Raw genomic sequence first — 21224 nt, 5'->3', positions numbered from 1 at the left:
CTTTGCTGCAATTTCTTTTTATATTATCAAACCATATTTCCTTTCCTTTCTCTTGTTGTCAACCAAACAAATAGTCAAGTGAACATCATTTCCACTTGGGTGCTAAAAATAATTATCAAAAAATAATAATATCGTGCACAATTTCCCAGACCAGAAAGGGTTTCACATTCTTCTACCAATTTGTATCTGTTTTACCGGACTGTTATATATGCGTTCCAGTTTAATAAATTTTACTCAATGACGGTTTTACCAGTTTTCAGGTTTTTTTTTTTGGGTAAATAGATATTTAATTAGAAGTCGGGCAAGAAAAGTCCAAGACATCATAATTACATAATTCAAGAAGCCAAGGAGTGGAATTAGACCATACAGTCCGATTTGACACGACTGAGCCTTCCTAGCTAAGGAATCGGCTACACAATTAGCCCACCTAGAGACATATCGAACAGACCACGACAGTTCACGATCGAGCAAATGCCGAATATATTCCACCACACGCAAAGCACCCGAATCAATAAGAAGAAATGGGACTTCAAAGTAGTGGATAAAATTAAAAGAATCGCTCTCAAAAGTCACATTTTCCAACCCTTCATCCAAAGCCCACAGGAACGCTTCTCGAAGAACAATAGCTTCCCCAGTGAAAACAGAGATGGCCAAGCTTGAAATGAACGCTGCAAATAGGGAAGCTACACTGGAATTTCTATGAATAAACCCCGATCCTGCAATACCGTTTTGGGTGTTTCTCAAAGTAAGAAGTTATTTTGTAGCCATTTAGTAAAATTTATTTTTGATAGAAAAAATATTATTAAAAGATATTTTGTCATAGTAACCTAAGAGAAAGAAGATAGAAAAGAAGAATTAGTAATCCTTTTTACAAAGACAGGGGCTAAAATTTTCTCAGAAATAAAAAAATGAAAAATTCAATAGTTTCCATCATTAGAATTAAAAGGAGTAGGTTGTAATAGGGGCTTTTCTTTTAATTAAACAATTTGCATTACCAAAAAAAAATGAAAATGTTTTAACAAGCTTATTATGTTTAGGATATCTATAAAAAAAACGTATCAAATTGCGTAAATATCTTTTTTTAGAATTGTTTAATTTAAATATATCACGCCCAACTTTTACTTCAAAAAATTTTAAATTAATAATTTTCATAAATTTTAATTTAGGTCAAAAAAATCATCAAAAACAAAACAAATTTATCAAAAAATATTTAAGCCAATTTTTTGGTAATAAAAAACACCAAGAATTGTTTTCCCAGTGAGTTTATCAACATTAATTGTTGAAAAAGATCCATTTAAAAAGATTTGATAGCCTCAGAAACCAGTAGTAGATACGAACCCACAACCCTAACTCCTTATGTTGCTGTGTAATATTTAATTCCATGGGTCCCACTATACCCTAACTCCATGCTTGTACTTGTGTTTCAAGCTATTCCGTACAATTCTTACTTAAATGTGATTGGCCCATCTTTAGACCTTAATATACTGTCCACCTAACCCTAAGCGAAACGATGAATTTTGTGTACCCTTCCATTTAATGGACCGAAATGCCGATAAATGAAACGATCTATTGTTTTGATGTGTGCGTGTACGGAACACGCGCAGTTCACATTTAAAAGTCTCTTATTACTACCCTACCCATATCCAACACATACTACCTCCACTGTCCACAGGTGAATGCATTTACTTCGAAATTTATTTGTTCCACCAACTTTCTGTCTGTCCTTAAGCTTCCCAATTAGTGTCTTATCCCACCGCTCGTCTTCTCACCAAATCATTAATGGAGAAGAAGATCTTTTCTTGATTCTTCCCTGCCAGCCCAACTGATTTGCTGGTGCTCTTCGGTTTTGGGTTGGGCAATTTCATCATGGTTCGGGTCAGCAATGGGTTGATACCTGGTGGTTTGATATGATGCTTTCGACAGAGGTATTATGGTCATTTGGTTAGATTAGGTTATATTAGGTCATAGATGTCTTTATGTATTTGTTTTAAGGGCTTTTATGTAAAAAATTTATTTGATAATTTTGTTTAGTTAGACTCCTTAATTACTAACACCCTTAGCTAGACTAACACCGTTAGTCACCATTAAACGTATTCAAATTTTAAACGTGGAGGGATCAAAATACTCCATAAGTTATTTAATACATTGTGTTATTAAATTTACCCCCCTTTTTTTGATATGTATTTAATCATATAAATTAAAGCTTAATGATCAATTATCTCTTTTTTTTAAATCATATATTAACACAATGTTTTAAATAATTTGAGGAACATTTTTATTCTTTCACGTTTAAAATTTAAATATACTTAATGGTAATTAACACTGTTAGTCTATTTGGAACCCACATGTAATATATTGCATTAAGAGAACCCAATATTAGCTTATGATCAACTTAAGAGACTCACATATAAAGAACTTTAGTTTTTATTTATCCATTTCTAATATTACCTCCATAACCTAAATTTAAAAGCCACATCTTCTAAACTTTTTGAGGATTTATGTTTGGGAGAGCAAAAAGTCGCAGACTAAAGAGAGAGAAAGAAATGGATGGAGTGTAGGCTTTTTCATTAAGGTTATTTTTGTCATTTTAAAATATTTAACTTGCTTGCATCAACACTTAACTATGTTTTTCTAATAGCATGGGTCTCTTTGATATATTTTCACCTCACATGGGAGGTTTAGTTGATAAACTGAATAATTAAGAGGGTGACATTAATTTTAAGGGGTAATCCAAGGTTCGAGACCGGTTGGTTTGAGCGGATCTTTGTTTTGGTCTATCTAAATCAGATCAACCCAATTGATTTTTTTTATTAGAATCAATCTAACTGAATCAACAATTCTTTTTTTTTTTTAAAGAATCAACAATTCTTATGACCTCCTTACCACTACTTCTAGGGTTCTTCAAACAAGTTCCGATTCAGGACTGACCCCATTCCTGAGTTTTTAAACCCCACTTAAATGCCATCTCCTCAGACAGCACGCTTCAGCGAGTGCAGCTCAGTACAAAACACCACTGACAAGATACCCTACAGTCAATAGTCATATGATATTTCTTTTTTGTTTGTAAAATAGCCATTAGATAGTAATCTGATGGTTAGTTTTAAGCCTTTTCCTTTTTTAACTTCAAACCTTCAAACTTCAAATCATCAGAAAAAGTAAGGGCAAAACTGTCCATCTAATGAAAATCAGAACCATATAAGTGTACAACTCCTTCCAGGGAGTCCATGTTACGGTGCCATACAGATCTTAACACAGACAAGCATGCTTAGTAAAACAATGGAGAGCTACTACAGCTGCACTTGGTTTGCTTTCAAAGTTACTCTTGTAACCACCATTGTCACCTTCTTCTTTTGCTTCTCTACTGCAAGTCCAACCTTCTCTAGGATCTTCGCCTTCGGTGACTCTTATACAGACACAGGAAACACCAAATCGTCAACTGGTCCAACCATGTTCCAACATGTATCAAACCTTCCCTATGGCACCACTTTCTTCAACAAACCCACCAACCGCTACTCTGATGGTCGTCTTGTGATCGATTTTGTAGCTGAAACCCTTAACTTACCATACTTGCCACCTTTCCTTGACCGAGCAAATATGGATACATCTCATGGTGTCAACTTTGCAGTGGCTGGTTCGACGGCCATTGATCATGAGTTCTTTGTGAGGAACAATCTTACTGTGGATAACACTCCTGAATCACTCCAGACTGAGCTTCAGTGGTTTAATACTTTCTTGGAAGAACAAGGATGTGGAGGAGGAGCAAATACAAACACCTATTGCAGGGAATTGTTTGATGATACCCTGTTTTGGGTTGGAGAGATTGGAGTAAACGATTATGCATATCTCATTGGATCTCTCACACCTGCTGACACTGTGCAACAGCTTGCCATTGATAGTATTTCCAGATTTTTAGAGGTAATATCATTTTTGTTCGTTTCCTTCTTAATAATTGCACAAGTGAAGGGATGCACATGGATGATGAACAGCAAATCTCCTCGATGCACATCTCTCTCTCTGTGTGTCTGTGTCTCTATATCTCAAACACACAGGCAGAGAGAGAGAGATGGGTATCAAACCCATTCACTTTTTTAGGTTTACCTGAAAGGTTCAGGCTAGATTTCATTGTTCCTGAGTTCTGGGTTTGATACCCATCTCACCCCTAGGAATTCCTGCAACACCTTGCTTTAGGAAAATTTATCGCGGCCCCCTCACTTACAACACTAACTGAGGTGAGATGACATCATTAGGGAAGTGATCTTACAACCCCCCACCCCAAAAAAGAAATAAAAATGTGGAAGGGACTTTTCAACTTCTAACTGTTAGAAAAGCAAGTATATTCAGGTATCACTATCAAGGGGCCCTTGAGATATAGGATTCATGGTGTTCACAATGTTATAGACGAAACAATGAACGGCACGTATACCCATCAAGATAGAGGTACATATTGTCCTGACACTTCTTTACTACATGATAACAGTAAGGACCATTTAGAGGTGGGATAGACTCCACATTGGCCCTGTTATGTGGTGGTGGAAAAGTGTTGAGAAAAGCACGTACCTCTACTGGGTAGAGAACTGATACTCAATTACATTTCATTTTCTTAAGAGTATATGCAAAATTCCATGCTTCAATTGGGTGGCAGGAGGTGCTGAAGAAAGGGGCCAAGTACGTGGTGCTTCAAGGTCTACCATCAACAGGATGCCTAGCACTATCCATGTCATACTCTCTCTTTGATGACAGAGACGAAATGGGATGTGTGCAGAGTGTAAACTACGTGACTTACATGCACAACTCCCAGCTTCAAAATAAGCTTCAGGATCTTAGGAAACAATTCCCTCAGGCTGTCATTGCTTATGCAGATTACTCAAATGCATACCAGGAGGTGATGAAAAACACTCGCAGGTATGGTTTCCAAGAGCCCTTCAAGGCTTGCTGTGGCTCTGGAGGTGGACCTTACAACTTCAACATACTTGCCACATGTGGTTCAACAGCTGCTTCGAGAGCTTGTTCAAACCCTAGCCAATTCATCAACTGGGATGGAGTTCATCTCACAGAAGCCATGTACAAGGTTGTTGCTGATTTTTTACTTCGTGGTGGATATTGTCATCCTCCATTCGCTGACTTGCTGAGTAAAAAAACTCTAGGGAGCTGAGCTAGAGATGATCTTGTAATCACCAACTTGCATGCCATTGTCTGGTGTGTATCTGCTTCTACTTAAGACAATTGCACCAGTATATCCCAGTGTAGTATCCCGTTATCCTAGAAGATCTTAAGAATGTAAATCCACTGTGCATCATTTATAGTATTTATATTATGTATATCTAAGTTCCTGCTCAACAGGGCACGCCAAAACTTGGGCACCACAAATCAAATCATACAGGAAGCTAGTCTAAATCATCAACTAATAACCCATTTGAACAGGAATTTTCTCTCAGGTTGAGTTTGAACTGCAGTTGAACTCATCATTTATTCTTGATTCTTCCTTGGAAGCCCAAGACTCTTCAGTTAGGCTGTGTTTGTTTGCTGGAATAAAGGTGGGGTGAGAAAATTCTTGAAAAAAGTGTAGATTTTTTACTTTTCCTTTAAATCCCAAAATGGTAGATTGTTTGGTTGCTTGGGGTGGGAAAATGGGACTTGTCTGCTGATGTGGCTGCCCAACTTTCCCACCCCATGCTATTTTAAAACCCCACATATTTGGTGGGACTTTATGGAAAAGTTGGGAAAAGTAAAAAGTGGGACCCACCCCTATCACTTTTCCACAAAACCCTTTCCTTTCCTTTCCTTTTCTTCTCCCTCACCCCACTACACATGGGACCCATATGTTTTTTTTTTCCACCCCTTTTTTCCCACCCCACCTTTGCAAACAAACGCAGCCTTAATACCTGGTCTAGAGAGATTAATTGCTCATAGTTGTTTTTTTTTTCTTTTCGGACCATAGCTTAACATAATCCATAATTCTAGATTATGCTCTTTATTGAAAGAAAAAAAAAAACCAGATAGCATAGCAAGTTATCATCATAATTGAAAACATCACCATAGCATGGATTTATCAAAATGGGAATTGTCAAAGAAAGAATCCCATAAATTCAGCAAAATGTTGTGACTCTGATTCCTAATGGCCCTGTTGCCAAATTTATTTGATTCATGCTATTTCTGCAAAACACACAACAAGGATGAATTGGTGTCCATCAAGAAAGAGTCTCCTTAGCTGAAATTCCTGCATGTAACAAACGCTAAAAAAATATCTTAAATTTATGGTGGATATTAATATTCCAAAAAAAATCCCATGAAATTCCCACCAAGTCGCCTTCTGATATTTTTTGCATATTTTCTACTGATTAAAGTCATATAAGCTAATTTTGTAGAGAAAGTTTCAGTAGAAGAAATCAAAGAAACCTAGAATCCTGTTTTTGCAAATAGACTACATTCAATTCTTTTAGAAAAACGAAGAGTGAGGTTTAATTTAAGAATTAAAAAGATATAGATATATAAGAAATACATAAAAATATAAGAAGCATATTAGGAAGAATTTTGGATTATTTATATCAAATATTGAACCTTGGAATTAAGAACCCAAATTAATGGATATCAAATTCAAAACTATTGAATTCTTTACAATTTAGAAGAAAAAAAAAGCGAACCATTAATGAAAAGAGAGAGAGAAATAATTATTGAATGAACTTAAGTACGCACGGAAAATAAGGATTAAATAATCTTATCAATTAATACTAATTATAGTTTTGTACATCCTTAATTGATGACTTTAAGATTTAATAGATTGAATGAATAAGGGTCACTAAGGGATTGAAATGTAGCCATTCTCCATGTTTTCATGCATTTATTATAGTAATATTATATGATATTAAAAATTGAATCTACGAATTAGGAATTCAAATTAATGGAGATTAAATTTGAAATTAATTTACCCTAAACAATAAAAATTAATTATGAATGATGAAAATCAAATAAATTTTAAGGTCGCCGGTCTTCGGTTGGGGTCAAAAGCCGTTCAAACAAGCAATAGCTTTTGCTTTTTTTAACTTTTAACTTCGAAGTTACCAGAAAAGGCTGAGGGCATAATGGTCCATATGATGAAAATCAGAACCATATAGAAGTATAAAAGCCCTTTTCTGTGGAGTCCATATATGTGGTAGTGTCTCCACTAACACACAAAAGCATGCGAAGTGAAAAAATGGAGAGCTGCTACTACATTTTGTTTCCTTCCAAAGTTATTCTTGTAACCACCATTTTCACCTTCTTCTTTTGCTTCCCTAGTAGTAGTGATGCAGCAAACTTTTCTAGGATCTTTGCCTTTGGTGACTCTTTCACAGACACAGGAAACACCAATTCATTCTCTGGTCCAGTTGGATTCGGTGCATCAAGATTTCCTTATGGCATGACGTTCTTCAAAAAACCCACTGGTCGCTTCTCTGATGGTCGTCTAATGGTCGATTTTGTATCTGAAGCCCTTAATTTACCATACTTGCCACCTTATCGGAATCAAGCAAATATGGATACATCTCATGGTGTCAACTTTGCAGTGGCTGGTGGGACAGCCATTGAACATGAGTTCTTTGTGATGAATGGTATTACTATAGATTTAACTCTTGAATCACTCCAGACTGAGCTACAGTGGTTTAATTCTTTCTTGGAGGAAAAAGGTTGTGGAGGAGGAGCAAATACAAACGGTGATTGCACAAAATTCTTTGATGAAACCCTATTTTGGGTTGGAGAGATTGGAGCAAACGACTATGGATATACCCGTGGATCTCTCGTATCTCCCATCATTGTGCAACAACTTGTCATTGAAAGACTTTCCAGCTTTTTAGAGGTAATATAGTTTTGTTCCTTCTGAATAATGGCAAAAGTATTGAAGGGATGTGCAAGTTGCATAATAGGGTTAACAGATATTTTGAATCTCCAACGAAAAGGAGTACACTGATGGCTTTATGAGTTATTATTTTTGAGAACATAGATTTTCCTATAAAAAAATGTGTTTGTTTTTGAGCCCAAATCCTTTATCTGTTAGGGTAGAGGTCTGTGCTCCCTTCACACCTCTCCACTAAACATTAGGGGTGAGGTCCATGTGGAGGTCTCACCTCTAGTTCATTTTGTCAACACCCTCAGAGGTAGACCCTCCCTCTAATATGTAGTGAAGAAGTGTGAAGGAAACACATATTCCAGGTTTTCCTACTCCCACTATCAAGGGACCTGTCAAGTGACCCTTGACCTATAAGTTTGATGGTGTTTATGAGGAAATACGAGAAACAATTGAGGGTAGTATTGACCATTGTAAGTAGGGGAAAAACACTCATATCCATCTATACATCTATTTATGAATGGTCGACGATGCCCCTATCGGTTCCCTAATCTCTAAGCCCTATGGACTCCATCTAAATGTATTGGTCAACCAGATGTATTGTAGAGACTTGGTTTAAGCTTGCATCCTAACTAATGCACATGAGAAGAGCAAATCTGGATCCTCCACCCTTCAGGGTAGAGATTTGTGTTTCTTTCACACTTCTTCATCACACATTAGGAGTAAGGCCCACTTCGAATGTCAACAAGAATGAGTCAGAGGTGGAACCTCAGTAGACCCCAAGTGGACCCTCTCCTAAGTGAAAAGATGTAAAGGAAGTACAAACCTTATGATCCAGACTTGACAAGAGCGATCTCTTATTCAATGGACGGGCAAGAAATCTCATATGCAATTCTAGTAGTAATAGCTTCATTATTACAATTGGATCCTCTTAAGAATATGTGTCAAATTCCATGCTTCTATTGTGATGCAGGAGGTGTTGAAGAAAGGGGCCAAGTACATAGTGGTTCAAGGTCTACCACCAGTAGGATGCCTAGCGCTATCCATGACATACTCTCCAATTTTTGATAAAGACGACATGGGTTGTGTGGGGAGCGCAAACCTGGGGATTAACCAGCACAACTCTGAGCTTCAAAATAAGCTTGAAGATATCAGGAGTCAATTCCCTCAGGCTGTCATTTCTTATGCAGATTACTATAATGCTTATCGGGAAGTAATGATGAACACTGGCAATTATGGGTTCCAGGAGCCCTTCAGGGTTTGCTGTGGCTCTGGAGGTGGGCTATACAACTTCAACCCAGTTGGCACATGTGGGTCACCAGCTGCTTTGATAGCTTGTCCAAACCCTAGCCAGTTTATCAACTGGGACGGAGTTCACCTCACAGAAGCCATGTACAAGGTCGTTGCTGATTTTTTACTGAATGGTGGATATTGTCATCCTCCATTCACTGACTTGCTCAAAGGGAGCTGAGAGATCATCTTGTTACCACCTAATTGTAGTTGCATGCCCATTGTCTGTGTGTACCTGCTTCTAATAAGACAATTATTACATTAGAAGTATGAATAATCAAGCAATAACCTAGCTATTTGAACAGGAATTTTCTCTCCGGTTGAGTTTGAGCTTCAGTAGTTGACCTTATCGTTTTCCTATTCTACCAGATTCAGCCAAAGAAGAAGGCCCAAAATCACATTATATGAATTAATTTACAGGTGAATGGGAGGAGAGAACTAAAGACCTACTCAAAACAATAATCACGAAAATGTTTAGCACAAAGCTTGAATGGAGTATATATATGGGTGATCAATGCATGGCTTGAATATTTGCTCAATACACATTAGCTTCTACTTAATTGGTTTATTGAAAGAATCCACAAAAGAGAAAAAACGGCCATGATTTTGCCTCCTTTAAATAGATGTTGTCTCCCACCTGTCTTCTTCTACCAAGACTTCATCATCAACACATTGAACGATTACTTTTTCTTCTTTTGAGTGTTGGTTCAAGAATCTATAGTTCCTTTGAGCCCTCCATGACTTTGCCTCCTTTAAATAGATTAGCCCAGTTTCTATGACCTGGTAATCCTCTTGGTTTGTCTTCCGGGTCATTAGACCGAGAATGTCTCCTACTGTACAGTGGGGATCCTCCTGGCGGCATTCTGCCGTGAGAAACATAATGATGGGGTTCGAAAAAAAGGCTCAAGTTCCCCGAGCGCCGATTTACGTTAATCTTACTGGATTTTGTCGCCCGTAATATTTGAGAGCGAGAGACGTTGCACATAGTCTAGATTCAATTCTTTTAAGAATTAAAAAATATAAATTATTAGAAATGTATTAAAAAAATATGAAAATTTCAGAGACATCAAAATGAATAGGTAAAGGCACAAACACTCCATGAGTATGCCAAATTGGCAATCGCCCCCTTTTCAATTAGAATGGAAAATTGATTAGTGAAAAGACAAATATACTCTTAGCAATATTTACGCACTAAAAATGAAAATTATGGTTATACCCTTTTCTATAATATTATAAATTACAAAGACGAGTATACCCTTTTACCACCAAAAAAAAAAGCCCAATATACCGTCTTACCAAATGGTTCTTTCCAATTTTATCTTAGGTTTGATGAAAAATAAAATTTTATTTTGCCAAGGGCAACCATGTAAAATCACAAAAAATTAGAGTTAAAGGATAAACAACTCATTTTCTTGGGAGATAAAAGAACTTAATAGGAAAGAATGTAGTTATTTAATTAGTAGACATCAGGCAGACATATATATATATATATATATATATATTATTTTTTCTTTTAGTACAATGAAGCTTTTTTATATAGGATATGGAGATTATTACATATGCTATCAGCAAGAGTTGAACCCATGACCATTTCACTAAGAAATATGTGTTGGTAATTATTATATTATTATACTTATATTTTTAATTAATGAGTTTAAGGTTTAATAGATTAGATGAATAAGGGTAACTAAAGAATGAAAATATAGCCATCCTCCATATGTTCATGATTTTATAATAATAGAAATACAGTATTTTTTTTGTAAGAATTTAATAGTAGTATTGTAATTTACGATATCTTGGGGTCTCTCAAATTTTCCCTGAATTAGAATATAACTATTTGTAAAAATAAAGTAAAAATTATTTAATATTACAATTAGTGACGCCAATAAAAGCATATGCAAGAGTGTCCACATGTATGAATTTCTTAATTCCTTAGCGCCGAGTTAGTATGTAAATTACATTCTTATAGCTAGGTATAGGATCCATGCATTTTACATTTCTAGGTAGTTCCAAAGCTGTTGCTTTGAGCGAATCCTAATTTTGGTCTACCAAGATCAATCCAACTGTTTCTTTTTCTCTTCTTCCCCCGGTTTGGGTTTAATCAATCCGGTTGAATCATAATTCACGTCATTTGGCTTCAGTGCTACGCATTCCTACGGTCTACATCTAAAGTGGCGAATCTCGACCATCCGTCTTATTTATTTATTTTTGAGTTTCAGTGGTGTAGTTAAAAAAAAAAAAAAAAAAACCAAAACGGTGCTCGAACACCAGAATTGATCGGAACTGTAGGCAGCTCAATGTTGTGGATTAATTGTGCAGCATTGAAGCACGACCCTAATTCACATTCACATCACCTACTTGCCAATTTAGGGTTTTCCAAACAATTCCAATCGAGGACTAATCCCAAAAATTCCAAATGTCATTTCATGAAGTCAACACTTCTTATTTTATAATCCGGGTTTTAATACCGAACATCAAATATTATACAACCAAATGTCACAATGTTAATAGATAATTATAGGAAACCTAATTGTAAAGGGTGAAAATAGGATCAACATCAGATTTTGCTAGGCTACTGCCATTCATATAGTGGTGTTTGTGGTGCCTAGCGTTGGATGGAGACTATGTGTATTTCATGAAATCTCACATGCTTAAAATATTGTTCAGGTTATTTGAAGAAAAAAATTTGAGATATTTTTTCTTTTTCTTCTCTCACTTAAGTTGGTTATATGTGCACGTGTTGTTTTGAGCGGTTGAGATTTAATTGTAGAGGATGAAAATAGGATCGACATCAAATTTTGCTAGGCTACTACTACTAACATGGTGGTGGTGCTTAGCGTTGGATGGAGACTACGTGTATTTCATTAAATCCCACACGTTAAAATATAGTTCGGCATTTCAAAAAAATATTGAGTTTTTTCTTATTTCATCTCTCACTTAAGTTGGTTAAATGTGCACATGGTGTTTTGAGTAGTTGAGATTTCATGGAATTTAAGTGATGTTCATCTAACGTTGGGCACCACGACATCACTGGCACTAGCCTAGGAAGATCGACAACACTTCAATGGTTAGCAGAAGATTGGAACACCCTATTATAGAACCAACACAACAATAAAGAAAACATACATCATAGAGGGAGTTTTACAATCTGTGGTAGGAAATGTCTTGAGATATGCAGTAGTTTAGAAACAACATAACATTGAAACGGTGTCTTCGGTTGAGGTCAAAAGCTGTTCAAACAACCACAACTTTCCTTTTTTAACTTCCGACTCCAAATTCCTACCCAAAAAAAACTTTCAACTTTAAATTTGCCAAAAAAAGCTAAGGACATAATAGTCATTCAGGTGAATTTAAGACCCATTATATAAGTAAACTACCTCTTCTTCCATGGAGACCATTAAATCATAGTGTTATACAAATCTCCTTGACACCTAAGCATCCACAGCAAAACAATGGAGAGCTTTAGCTACAATTGGTTTCCTTCCAAACTTATACTTGTAGCCACCATTTTCACCTTCTTCTTTTGCTTCCCAAGTAGCAGTAGTGCAAGCGCAAACTTTTCTAGGATCCTTGCCTTTGGTGACTCCTTCACAGACACGGGTAACACCAATTTATTCTCTGGTCCAGCTGGGTTTGGAGCATCAAAACTTCCTTATGGCATGACCTTCTTCAACAAACCCACTGGTCGCTTCTCTGATGGTCGTCTAGTGATCGATTTTGTTGCTGAAGCCCTCAACTTACCATACTTGCCAGCTTACCTTGAACGAGCAAAGATGGATACTTCTCATGGTGTCAACTTTGCGGTGGCTGGTGGGACGGCCATTGAACATGAATACTTTGTGATGAACGGTATTACTCTAGATATAACTCCTGAATCACTCATGACTCAGCTACAATGGTTTAATACTTTCTTGGAGCAAAATGGTTGTGGAGGAGGAGCAAATACAAACAGCGATTGCACAAAATTCTTTGATGATACCCTGTTTTGGGTTGGAGAGATTGGAGCAAACGACTATGCATATACCCTTGGACATGTATCTCCTCTCACTGTGCAGCAGCTTATCATTGATAGAGTCTCCAGATTTTTAGAGGTAATATAGCTTTGTTCCTTCTTATTAATGGCAAAAGTGACAGATGTGCATGGTTGATCATCATTAGACTTTCACCCCTTAGATTAGTTCACCCCTAATGGGTGCTACAATAGGCATTAAAGATTAGTCTTGAATCCTTCATGGGAGAAGACATTTAGCATTTTGATATCCTCTACTAGATGGGTAGAGGTTTGTATTCCTCTCACTTCTCCACGACACAATAAGGATATGTTCTCAAGAGATCCAATTTTGATTAATTTCGTCATAGGTTTGTATGAACCTCACCCATATTGTATGATGGAGAAATATAAAAGGGAGGCCATTCATCGAGACCCACAAAATCTTACTTTTTTTGAGAAGTTGTACGAGGATCGTGTTGTCCTACTCCCACTATCAAGGCACTTGCAGGTGGACCCTTATCCCTATGTGTTTGATGGCGTTCATACGGAAATGGGGGATAAAAAGGAGTTCACCAATCATAGAATAGGGGCAAATACTATATTGATCCAGATTTCATTCTATGAGAGGTTGATCATACCCCTATTGGATCCCAATCCCAAAGAAATGGACTCCACCAAACATTGAATCTAGCTACATTGTAAAGATTCGATTTCAAATTGCCGTCAGACTAATGCACTTAAGAAAAGGGAGTCTCGATCCTCTACTTGTTATGATAGGGGTATGTACTTACCTCACATTTCTCTACCACACATTAAGGGATGACCCCAACTCTAAGTACTGACAAAATGAATCAAAGATGAAACCCCAATAAGCCTCTTGTGGACTCTCCTCCTAATTTGCGGTGAAAAAATGTGAGAGAAACATAGACTTCTTGAAGGTTATAGCAATCTCTTATTCTGTGGAGATGAAAAAAATCTCATATGCAATTCGCTTCCTCTAGTAATTACAATTAGATCTTGATAAAAGTATATGCCAAATTCCATGCTTCTATTGTATGACAGGAGGTGTTGAAGAAAGGGGCCAAATATGTGGTGGTTCAAGGTTTACCACCAACTGGATGCCTGGCGCTATCCATGACATACTCTCAATTTTATGATAGAGACGACATGGGCTGTGCGAGGACTGCAAACCTGGGGATTTACGCACACAACTCGCAGCTTCAAAACAAGCTTCAAGATATTAGGAATCAATTCCCTCAGGCTATCATTTCTTATGCAGATTACTCAAAAGCTTATCAGGAAGTAATGAAGAACACTCGCAAGTATGGGTTCCAAGAGCCCTTCAAGTGTTGTTGTGGCTCTGGAGGAGGTGGACTATACAACTTCAACCCACTTCGCCACATGTGGGTCACCAGCTGCTTCGAGAGCTTGTTCAAACCCTAGCCAGTTCATCAACTGGGATGGAGTTCACCTCACAGAGGCCATGTACAAGTATGTTGCTGATTTTTTACTTCGTGGTGGATATTGTCATCCTTCATTCACTGACTTGCTCAGTAGAAAATCACAAGGGAGCTGAGAGATCATCTTGTTATATCTCTTACTTGCACGCCATTGTCTATTTGTACCTGTTTCTACTAACAAGCAATACAATAAAAGACTGAATCATCAATTAATAACGCATCTGGACAGGAATTTTCTCTCTGGTTGAGTTCGAGATGGAGTTGTTAACCTTATCGTTTTCCCATTCAGCCCAAAAAGAAAGCCCAAAATCACATTATATGAAATTTTTTATCGGTCACCAGGTGAATGAGGAGAGAACTAACGGCCTACTCCACACAGGTGGTTCAATCAGGTTGAAACTCCACTTGGGTTTAGCAACCCCAGATATGGAGGGTTCCCTATGAGAATATGGGAAGACATTTTAAATTTTTAGGAACAGGTCCTTCATATTCATGTCACCATGAAAGCCATATCCCCTCCCCCCCGCCCCCGTTTTTCTTTTTTCTTACTTCTTTCCCTTGTGGTACTCAGAAGGCTAGCAATTTGAATGAACTGCAGAGGATTTGGAGAACAGAGCTAGTTAGGATTTGAATGCAACAGAAATCTAACTTCCATCTGAGCAAAACCACCATTACAAAAATGCTTTACCCAATGCAGAAATCTCCTGCATTCCTGCATCAAGCAGGGTTTAAGGAGGGTGATATGTAGGCAGCCTAACCCCTTGTTTTTAGAGAGGCTGTTTCCAGAACTGGAACCCATGACCAAGCAATCAACAAGAGACAACTTGACAATGAGCCAAGCATGACCTTCCAAAACAACCATTTAATGCACAATAATCTATGATCGCACAATTGTTATTAGTTAAATTCGACAATAATCAGTATAGTGTTTAGCATATGCATTCCCACAGCTAGAAAGAACATTATGTGACTAACAACAGAGCATTGATGCAACCAAAAATGAAACAGAAAGGTTGAATGGACCTCGCCACTGATCAATGCATGGCTATTTCAATGATACAGAATCTTACGATGGTAGAATCAGTAAGTGCAGAACCACAAGATCATTCTTTCACATCCCATGTAAGGATGGGTTTTTTTTTGACAGAGTGAGTGGCTTTACAGTCATCTGCAACAGATTGTTTTCACAGAATATTTGCCCAATAAAGAGTAGCTTCTACTTGGTTTAATGAAAGATGTTTTTATAATCCTCGATGTAATTGTAGTAGAGGGAAGTCAGTAATGAAGATCTGAGAATTGAATACTGAGAGTTAAAGTCAGAAGTTTACAACTCTGATTTCTCCCAGCTCCCTAAAATACAGGGAGATTAGACGAATCAATTAAACTTGGGTTTTACATTAGATGGTTTGAGACTATGAAAATAACCATTTACTTAGAGAAGCCAAAGAGTCTAGGAGACTAGGACTCCCTAGTTGGCACTCATAGGAAAAAACCAAGTTGACATCAAATGAAACTTGAGTTAAAAAAAAAACAATGGCAAACAGTTTTCACAAACATTGAGGCCAGGCCTTTTTGCAAGAAGATGAACATCAGACATTCAGACATCATATGAAACCCATAAGAATTGTGCTCATTCACTAGCTGAGTATGTTAAACTGCAAGAAATAGCCACCTATAAGGAAAATTTTCTCATGCCTGGTGAAACCAGTCCAAACAAAATAAGAGTTCAAGAAATAATGCACTAAGCTTCTTTATCTGTGGGAAAGGGGGGCAGTAGGCTCTAAGACAAATCAAGCAGGTCAACTCAAACTCATCGAAGATAGCATTCACAGTAGAACATAATCAATCCCAGTCTTATGTGAATTTAGAGAACCAACGTATTTATACTCAACAGAAAAGGCAAAGCAAACAGTTGGAACAAACAGAGTAACAGTTCACTGAAGAGGGGGGGGGGGGGACCAAAAAAAAAAAAGAAGAAGGCAGCAACCACATATGGCCAAGAAAAATCAGTAAATTGAAGCACTAGCTCTTTTCAATATATTTTCAAGCATGGAGACCCCACAGAAGGTATATGAAACCTGTCCTGTATATTTAGAAAGAACTGAGTAAAGTAAGGAATGTTATCCATTTCACATACCTACCCTTCATTTCATTATGACCAACATTGACATTGAAATAATTCAACATTGCTTAGTCCATAGATAGACAATAGAATGCGCATAAACATAAAAAATTATTCTATTAAGCTGAATTTATTTACTAGGTCCAAGACATTATCAAATTAATGACATAACAACTTCTGAATTGTCATAACCAGACTCATCTATTTTTATTCAGTTGTATGCAAATTATGAAGATTTAACTTTAACATTTTGTAATAGATTTTACAAGTCATGTGTCCAACCCTTATTGTCTTCAGCACAGCCAAACCCTTTTGTTTCCTTTCTAACAACATGAGTTCCACAAAGAGAAGCATAACAACAAAAGTAGCATTTTTAATCTAAGAGAACATGATATTCAAGCAACCACAATAAAAACTAAAATTTAAACGATATATTTATCCTTGTAATTAGTAATAATCGTCATTATTATTGCAGCTGACAAAACAATATCATATGTTGCCCTAATTAATGCAATAAAAATTGCATTCCTGTTTCTAAATAGAACCACATTCTAGATCTGTTATGGTCCATCTCCTATTTATTATAATCCATCTTTGCTTGTTTTTTTCATCAAATAGTGTTTTGCATGCCAGAGCAAGGAGTTGATCATACAATTTCTCAAAACTAAGCCTGCTTAGGGTCCATTTATAGGTTAGCCAGAGTTCCCCAAAGCCTTCTGCCATCCACGAAAGAAATATATAAAGGCTAAAAGAGACTAACAAGCCTGCCAGCCACAATCTCAAAAAGGAGAATTACATATACTGACTGAAAGAAATAGCAAAATAAAAGCTGATAGCCTACACATCAATGTATCAGGATTTTCAGGTAGAATTTTGAACCAATCTGCTATTTCATAGATCAATGAAAATAAGAAATACATGAGTTCATCCCCTGTTTGAATAGTACAGAAGACATTACTTCGTTATGATACAATTTACAGTGAATAAGCTCCATCTAGGCAAATTTAAACCATTTGGAGAAGTTAAAGTTTACAATACAGGTGACCAAACAGTTCTTCAAAAGATAATACATATAAGAGCTTGCTTTTACATGTTTCGATTCCACAATCCTCCTTAATTCAAGAGAGAATTCCATCTGGGAAGCTAAATCATTCCAAGAGGTACTCAATACAATACTTCTCTTCTAACCATACCTGCTACCATTCAGAACCCTGGCCACTTGTTACTAGTTACAACTTCAGTATTACCAATAGTGATACAGGGTAAGAAACTTCTCCTTTTCTTTTCTTTAGACAAGGGTATTGAGCTTCCGCCCTAACTATTCACCAAGTCCCCGAGCCCCTGTCACACAGGACCATGGAGAACCAATTCAATCCATGGTGAGCGGCCGCAAGCATGGAAGAGAAGTCAAATACAGGTTGCCTGCCAATTTAGAAAGATGCCTATGCCAGCTTGGCACCAGCTTGGCTACCCCCTTGGCCTTAGGTGAGATATATATATTGCAAACGGAACCTCTAATATTCAAAATCCTGGAAGGTTCATAACAAAACTACAACCTACAACCAATGTAAAATCTAAGTGTTTTAATATAACATGTATGCATCCTATTGGACGAACAGAGTATCAAAGGTTTTGAAGATGCAAACAAATAATGAGACATCCTATTTTGAGGAATCATGCTGGTAGTTGCTAAAAGAAGGAACTGGATGATCTAAGGAGATGAAAAATAAAGTTGTTATAATTATTTGTCAAGTGGATTGGATTCTAATTGGGTTTAGTTATCAATCGAACACGGTGGAACAATCCAGAGATAGAATATATCACAGGCCTCATGAATAGAATTCTTGAATCAATTGCACCAGTGTCATCTTCCCTCATTTTTTTAAAGCAAATCATCATGCAACTCTGGAAGGGATGAGCTTCACAAAAATATAATACATGAAAAATTTTACATCCTACTAAACTTTTGTTCTATCATGCAACTTCATCACATGAAAAGGGAAAAGGGAGAGGGGGAAAAAAAACAGACCAAATAAGCCAAGAGGAATGTAGGATCTCCTCTTTTTTTTAAAATAAAAATTCATCATCATTTTTCCGAGCCTCTGTTTTTGAGGTTTACAGAGTTCTACACAAGTGTAAGAGAGGATGAGATTATTAATGTCTTAACTATGAGAAACTTTTTTCTCACCAGACTCTGTTTTACAAGGTACGGTCGGCTTTGTTCTTTCTGCACATCAGATTGGATGCCCTTTCTGTACATTATTCTCCGGAACTCCCTTAGATCACATTAGATACTCATAATACATTAAGAACAGGGTATCTGGAATATCTTTTGGCAGCTTATCAATATACAGGTAGAACCTCAATATGTCCTCTTTTGCCACTGTTTCTTTGTCAACCATATCACCATTATTTGTAAGAACCCAGAGGTCTCCTGACTTAACTCTCTTTATGTTACCCCGGCAAAAGGGGCAGGACTCTGACCTTGTATTCCTGTAAATAACATAGCAAAAGTAATGTCACTAGGAGGAACTACTACTTCTTTATTTGTGAGCCTTTGACAAGAAACAATTTAAAAATAAAGGAATTGGCTTTATAATTACCAGTCATGGTAGCAGTTAATGCACATGGTATGACAACAAGTTGGCAAGAGCATCTTGGTGCATGGCTCCATGCAAATGCCACACTCATCTTCTCTCTCCAAATCCATATCAGAGAACTTCCTCTTTTCATCCATTCTCTTTCTTCCAAACTTCTCCATGGTGCAATCTGCCTCATAAGATTCACCATTTAGCTGTTGTAGAGAGGGCAATATGATAGCTGCAATAAATTTTATCGGCTTTGTTAGGCATTCCCAAAAAGTGATCAGTCAAGAACAGTGCCATTAAAATATCAGCCAAAGAAGTGAAAGTACAAAGTTTGCATACCATAGAATTGCCCAATTGTTGCTTTTCTACCATGCGAAGAAATGCTAGGCCTCCCATCTTGATAAACCTGTGAGTCCAAGAAGGGGCCATGTCAACATCAATTCAGCATTACATATTAAAAAATTTCAAGAAATTTTTTCTTTTCCCAAACACAATCAGGTCTGCTTAAACTCCACTAACAACCTTCCCGATTTCTTCAAATTTGCCTGGACCTGTTAAGAGTTTTAAAGGATGGAATGGCAGCTAACCTTGTACACCATTATGTGGAAGAGGCTTAAATATCTCTGTAGTAGGCAGGCACAAGAGAAATCCATCCACTGGAGCAGAAACAGAACTAAAGGAGTCAAGTTGCTATAAACTAATTTCATTTGAAGGCGTCCGCCACCTTTGGCTCTTGGAATTGATGCTGCCCTGCATTCACAGAAGAACACTTAAGCTTTTCTCCAAATACCATCGAGTACCATGGAAATCTAAGTTAAACAGTTATGAATGAAAAGATTTGGCCAGAGAAAACGGCTACCGCTCTTCCTTCTTTTCCTGGTGTAATCAAAATGGGCATTTTCGTTTCTAATTGTTAATGGAATTATATGCTGCATTAACAGATATAAATTCCGCCCACAGAAGACATACACAAGGACATGGCAAGCCCAAATCTTCCAATTAATCTGAAAATAATCTAAACTCCCAAACAACTAAACAACACCACTAACAACGAAAGGGATATTATAAACTTCAAAGCTGAAATTATGTTTCTATCAGATAACAACCACTAATAACGAGAGTTTAAAACCCATAAATTAGAAGAAAAAAAAAGAATAACTGGCGAATTATACTTTCATGATGAACCCTTTTTTTTTTTTCCTTGTGAAGGATGAACCCATCATACTGACAAGATGAATTGCCTAATTGGTACCAATTGTACTCGACAAACAGGCCTATACGCAGAACATAGATATTTGAAAGTAAATCCCTCAAAACGCGGAAAGCAGAGTCAACTTACAAGGTATTGGCATATTGGATATCAGCTTCCAGTGATTTAAGGGAATCCTTGTAAGATGACTTAGCAAGTTGACTATACAGAGGCTCCATCTTTTTCCCCTACAAGATCTTCTTTTTCCTTTTCTTCTTCTTCGGGAAGAACACGAAAACACTATGTACAAAGAAGAACCACTGGTGAAAATTAAAGCTTTTCAATATGGGTTAGTTTATGTGCAGGAAAAGGTAGTGGGTTTGGTTTTTGAGAACCTAATCTCTTCAAAATACAGGACAGATAAGAAAGGAAGAAAGGAAGAAAGGAAGAAAGAAAGGAGTAGGGTTATGGGTTTTTTTATTTTATTTTTGCAGCTTGGTTTGAAGTTGAGCTTCTGCTTTCTCTCGTCTTTGATTTCTCTTCTCCGTTTTCGGCTATTATTATCGTTGCGCCTGCAAATACCACTGGGTTGTTGTTGCTTTGCTTGCTTCCTTTCTGTAAATCGTTTTGCTCGGCAAAGATTTCAATGATTTCATTCCTATTTCTAGCTTTGATCTCTATCGCTTCCTCAATCTCTTCGTTATCTGTTCGTTATCTTATTTAATGAGGTGTCGTCTACTCTGTTTCTGGGAATGCGAAGGCATC

General features: G+C 37.0%; 2 protein-coding genes and 2 pseudogenes across 4 annotated transcripts; 3 read left to right on the top strand and 1 right to left on the bottom strand.

Annotated features, from left to right (window-relative positions):
* Positions 1 to 3243: 3243 nt before the first annotated feature.
* On the top strand, positions 3244 to 5384 carry LOC149006437 (GDSL esterase/lipase At3g48460-like). 2 transcript variants are annotated; one of them, XM_089166041.1, is made up of 2 exons: positions 3244 to 3915; positions 4646 to 5384. In XM_089166041.1, the coding sequence occupies exons 1-2, from the start codon at positions 3262 to 3264 to the stop codon at positions 5150 to 5152; spliced, it is 1161 nt and encodes a 386-aa protein (XP_089022167.1). In that variant the 5' UTR covers positions 3244 to 3261; the 3' UTR covers positions 5153 to 5384. The 2 variants fall into 2 exon arrangements, with proteins under 2 accessions (XP_089022167.1, XP_089022166.1); XM_089166040.1 differs by having other exon boundaries at positions 4643 to 5383.
* A 1793-nt stretch (positions 5385 to 7177) lies between these two features.
* On the top strand, positions 7178 to 9290 carry LOC149006436 (GDSL esterase/lipase At3g48460 pseudogene; annotated as a pseudogene).
* Positions 9291 to 12552: 3262 nt separating this feature from the next.
* On the top strand, positions 12553 to 14676 carry LOC149006435 (GDSL esterase/lipase At3g48460-like; annotated as a pseudogene).
* Positions 14677 to 16544: 1868 nt separating this feature from the next.
* On the bottom strand, positions 16545 to 21224 carry LOC149006434 (E3 ubiquitin-protein ligase AIRP2-like). Of its 2 annotated transcripts, XR_016175146.1 has the most exons (6): positions 20610 to 21224; positions 19858 to 20020; positions 19610 to 19676; positions 19286 to 19502; positions 18871 to 19175; positions 16545 to 18023 (listed from the first exon to the last, which is right to left on the bottom strand). XR_016175146.1 is itself a non-coding variant. In XM_089166364.1 (5 exons), the coding sequence occupies exons 1-5, from the start codon at positions 20696 to 20698 to the stop codon at positions 18965 to 18967; spliced, it is 747 nt and encodes a 248-aa protein (XP_089022490.1). In that variant the 5' UTR covers positions 20699 to 21224; the 3' UTR covers positions 16545 to 18964. The 2 variants fall into 2 exon arrangements, 1 of the variants encoding a protein (XP_089022490.1); XM_089166364.1 differs by having other exon boundaries at positions 16545 to 19175.

The sequence above is a fragment of the Hakea prostrata genome, chromosome 8 (assembly GCF_041222555.1).
Source record: "Hakea prostrata isolate BN-2017 chromosome 8, UWA_Hpros_2, whole genome shotgun sequence".
NCBI lineage: Eukaryota > Viridiplantae > Streptophyta > Magnoliopsida > Proteales > Proteaceae > Hakea > Hakea prostrata.
This window is presented reverse-complemented; position numbering and strand designations above follow the sequence as displayed.

Coding starts and splice junctions, on each gene's coding strand:
- LOC149006437 (XM_089166040.1), top strand. CDS start 3,262: ATGCTTAGTAAAACAATGGAGAGCTACTACAGCTGCACTTGGTTTGCT. Junction 3,916..4,642: donor GTATTTCCAGATTTTTAGAG/GTAATATCATTT, acceptor ATTGGGTGGCAG/GAGGTGCTGAAGAAAGGGGC.
- LOC149006434 (XM_089166364.1), bottom strand. CDS start 20,698: ATGGAGCCTCTGTATAGTCAACTTGCTAAGTCATCTTACAAGGATTCC. Junction 19,677..19,857: donor TCCACATAATGGTGTACAAG/GTTAGCTGCCAT, acceptor TTGGACTCACAG/GTTTATCAAGATGGGAGGCC. Junction 19,176..19,285: donor ATTAACTGCTACCATGACTG/GTAATTATAAAG, acceptor TGTTATTTACAG/GAATACAAGGTCAGAGTCCT.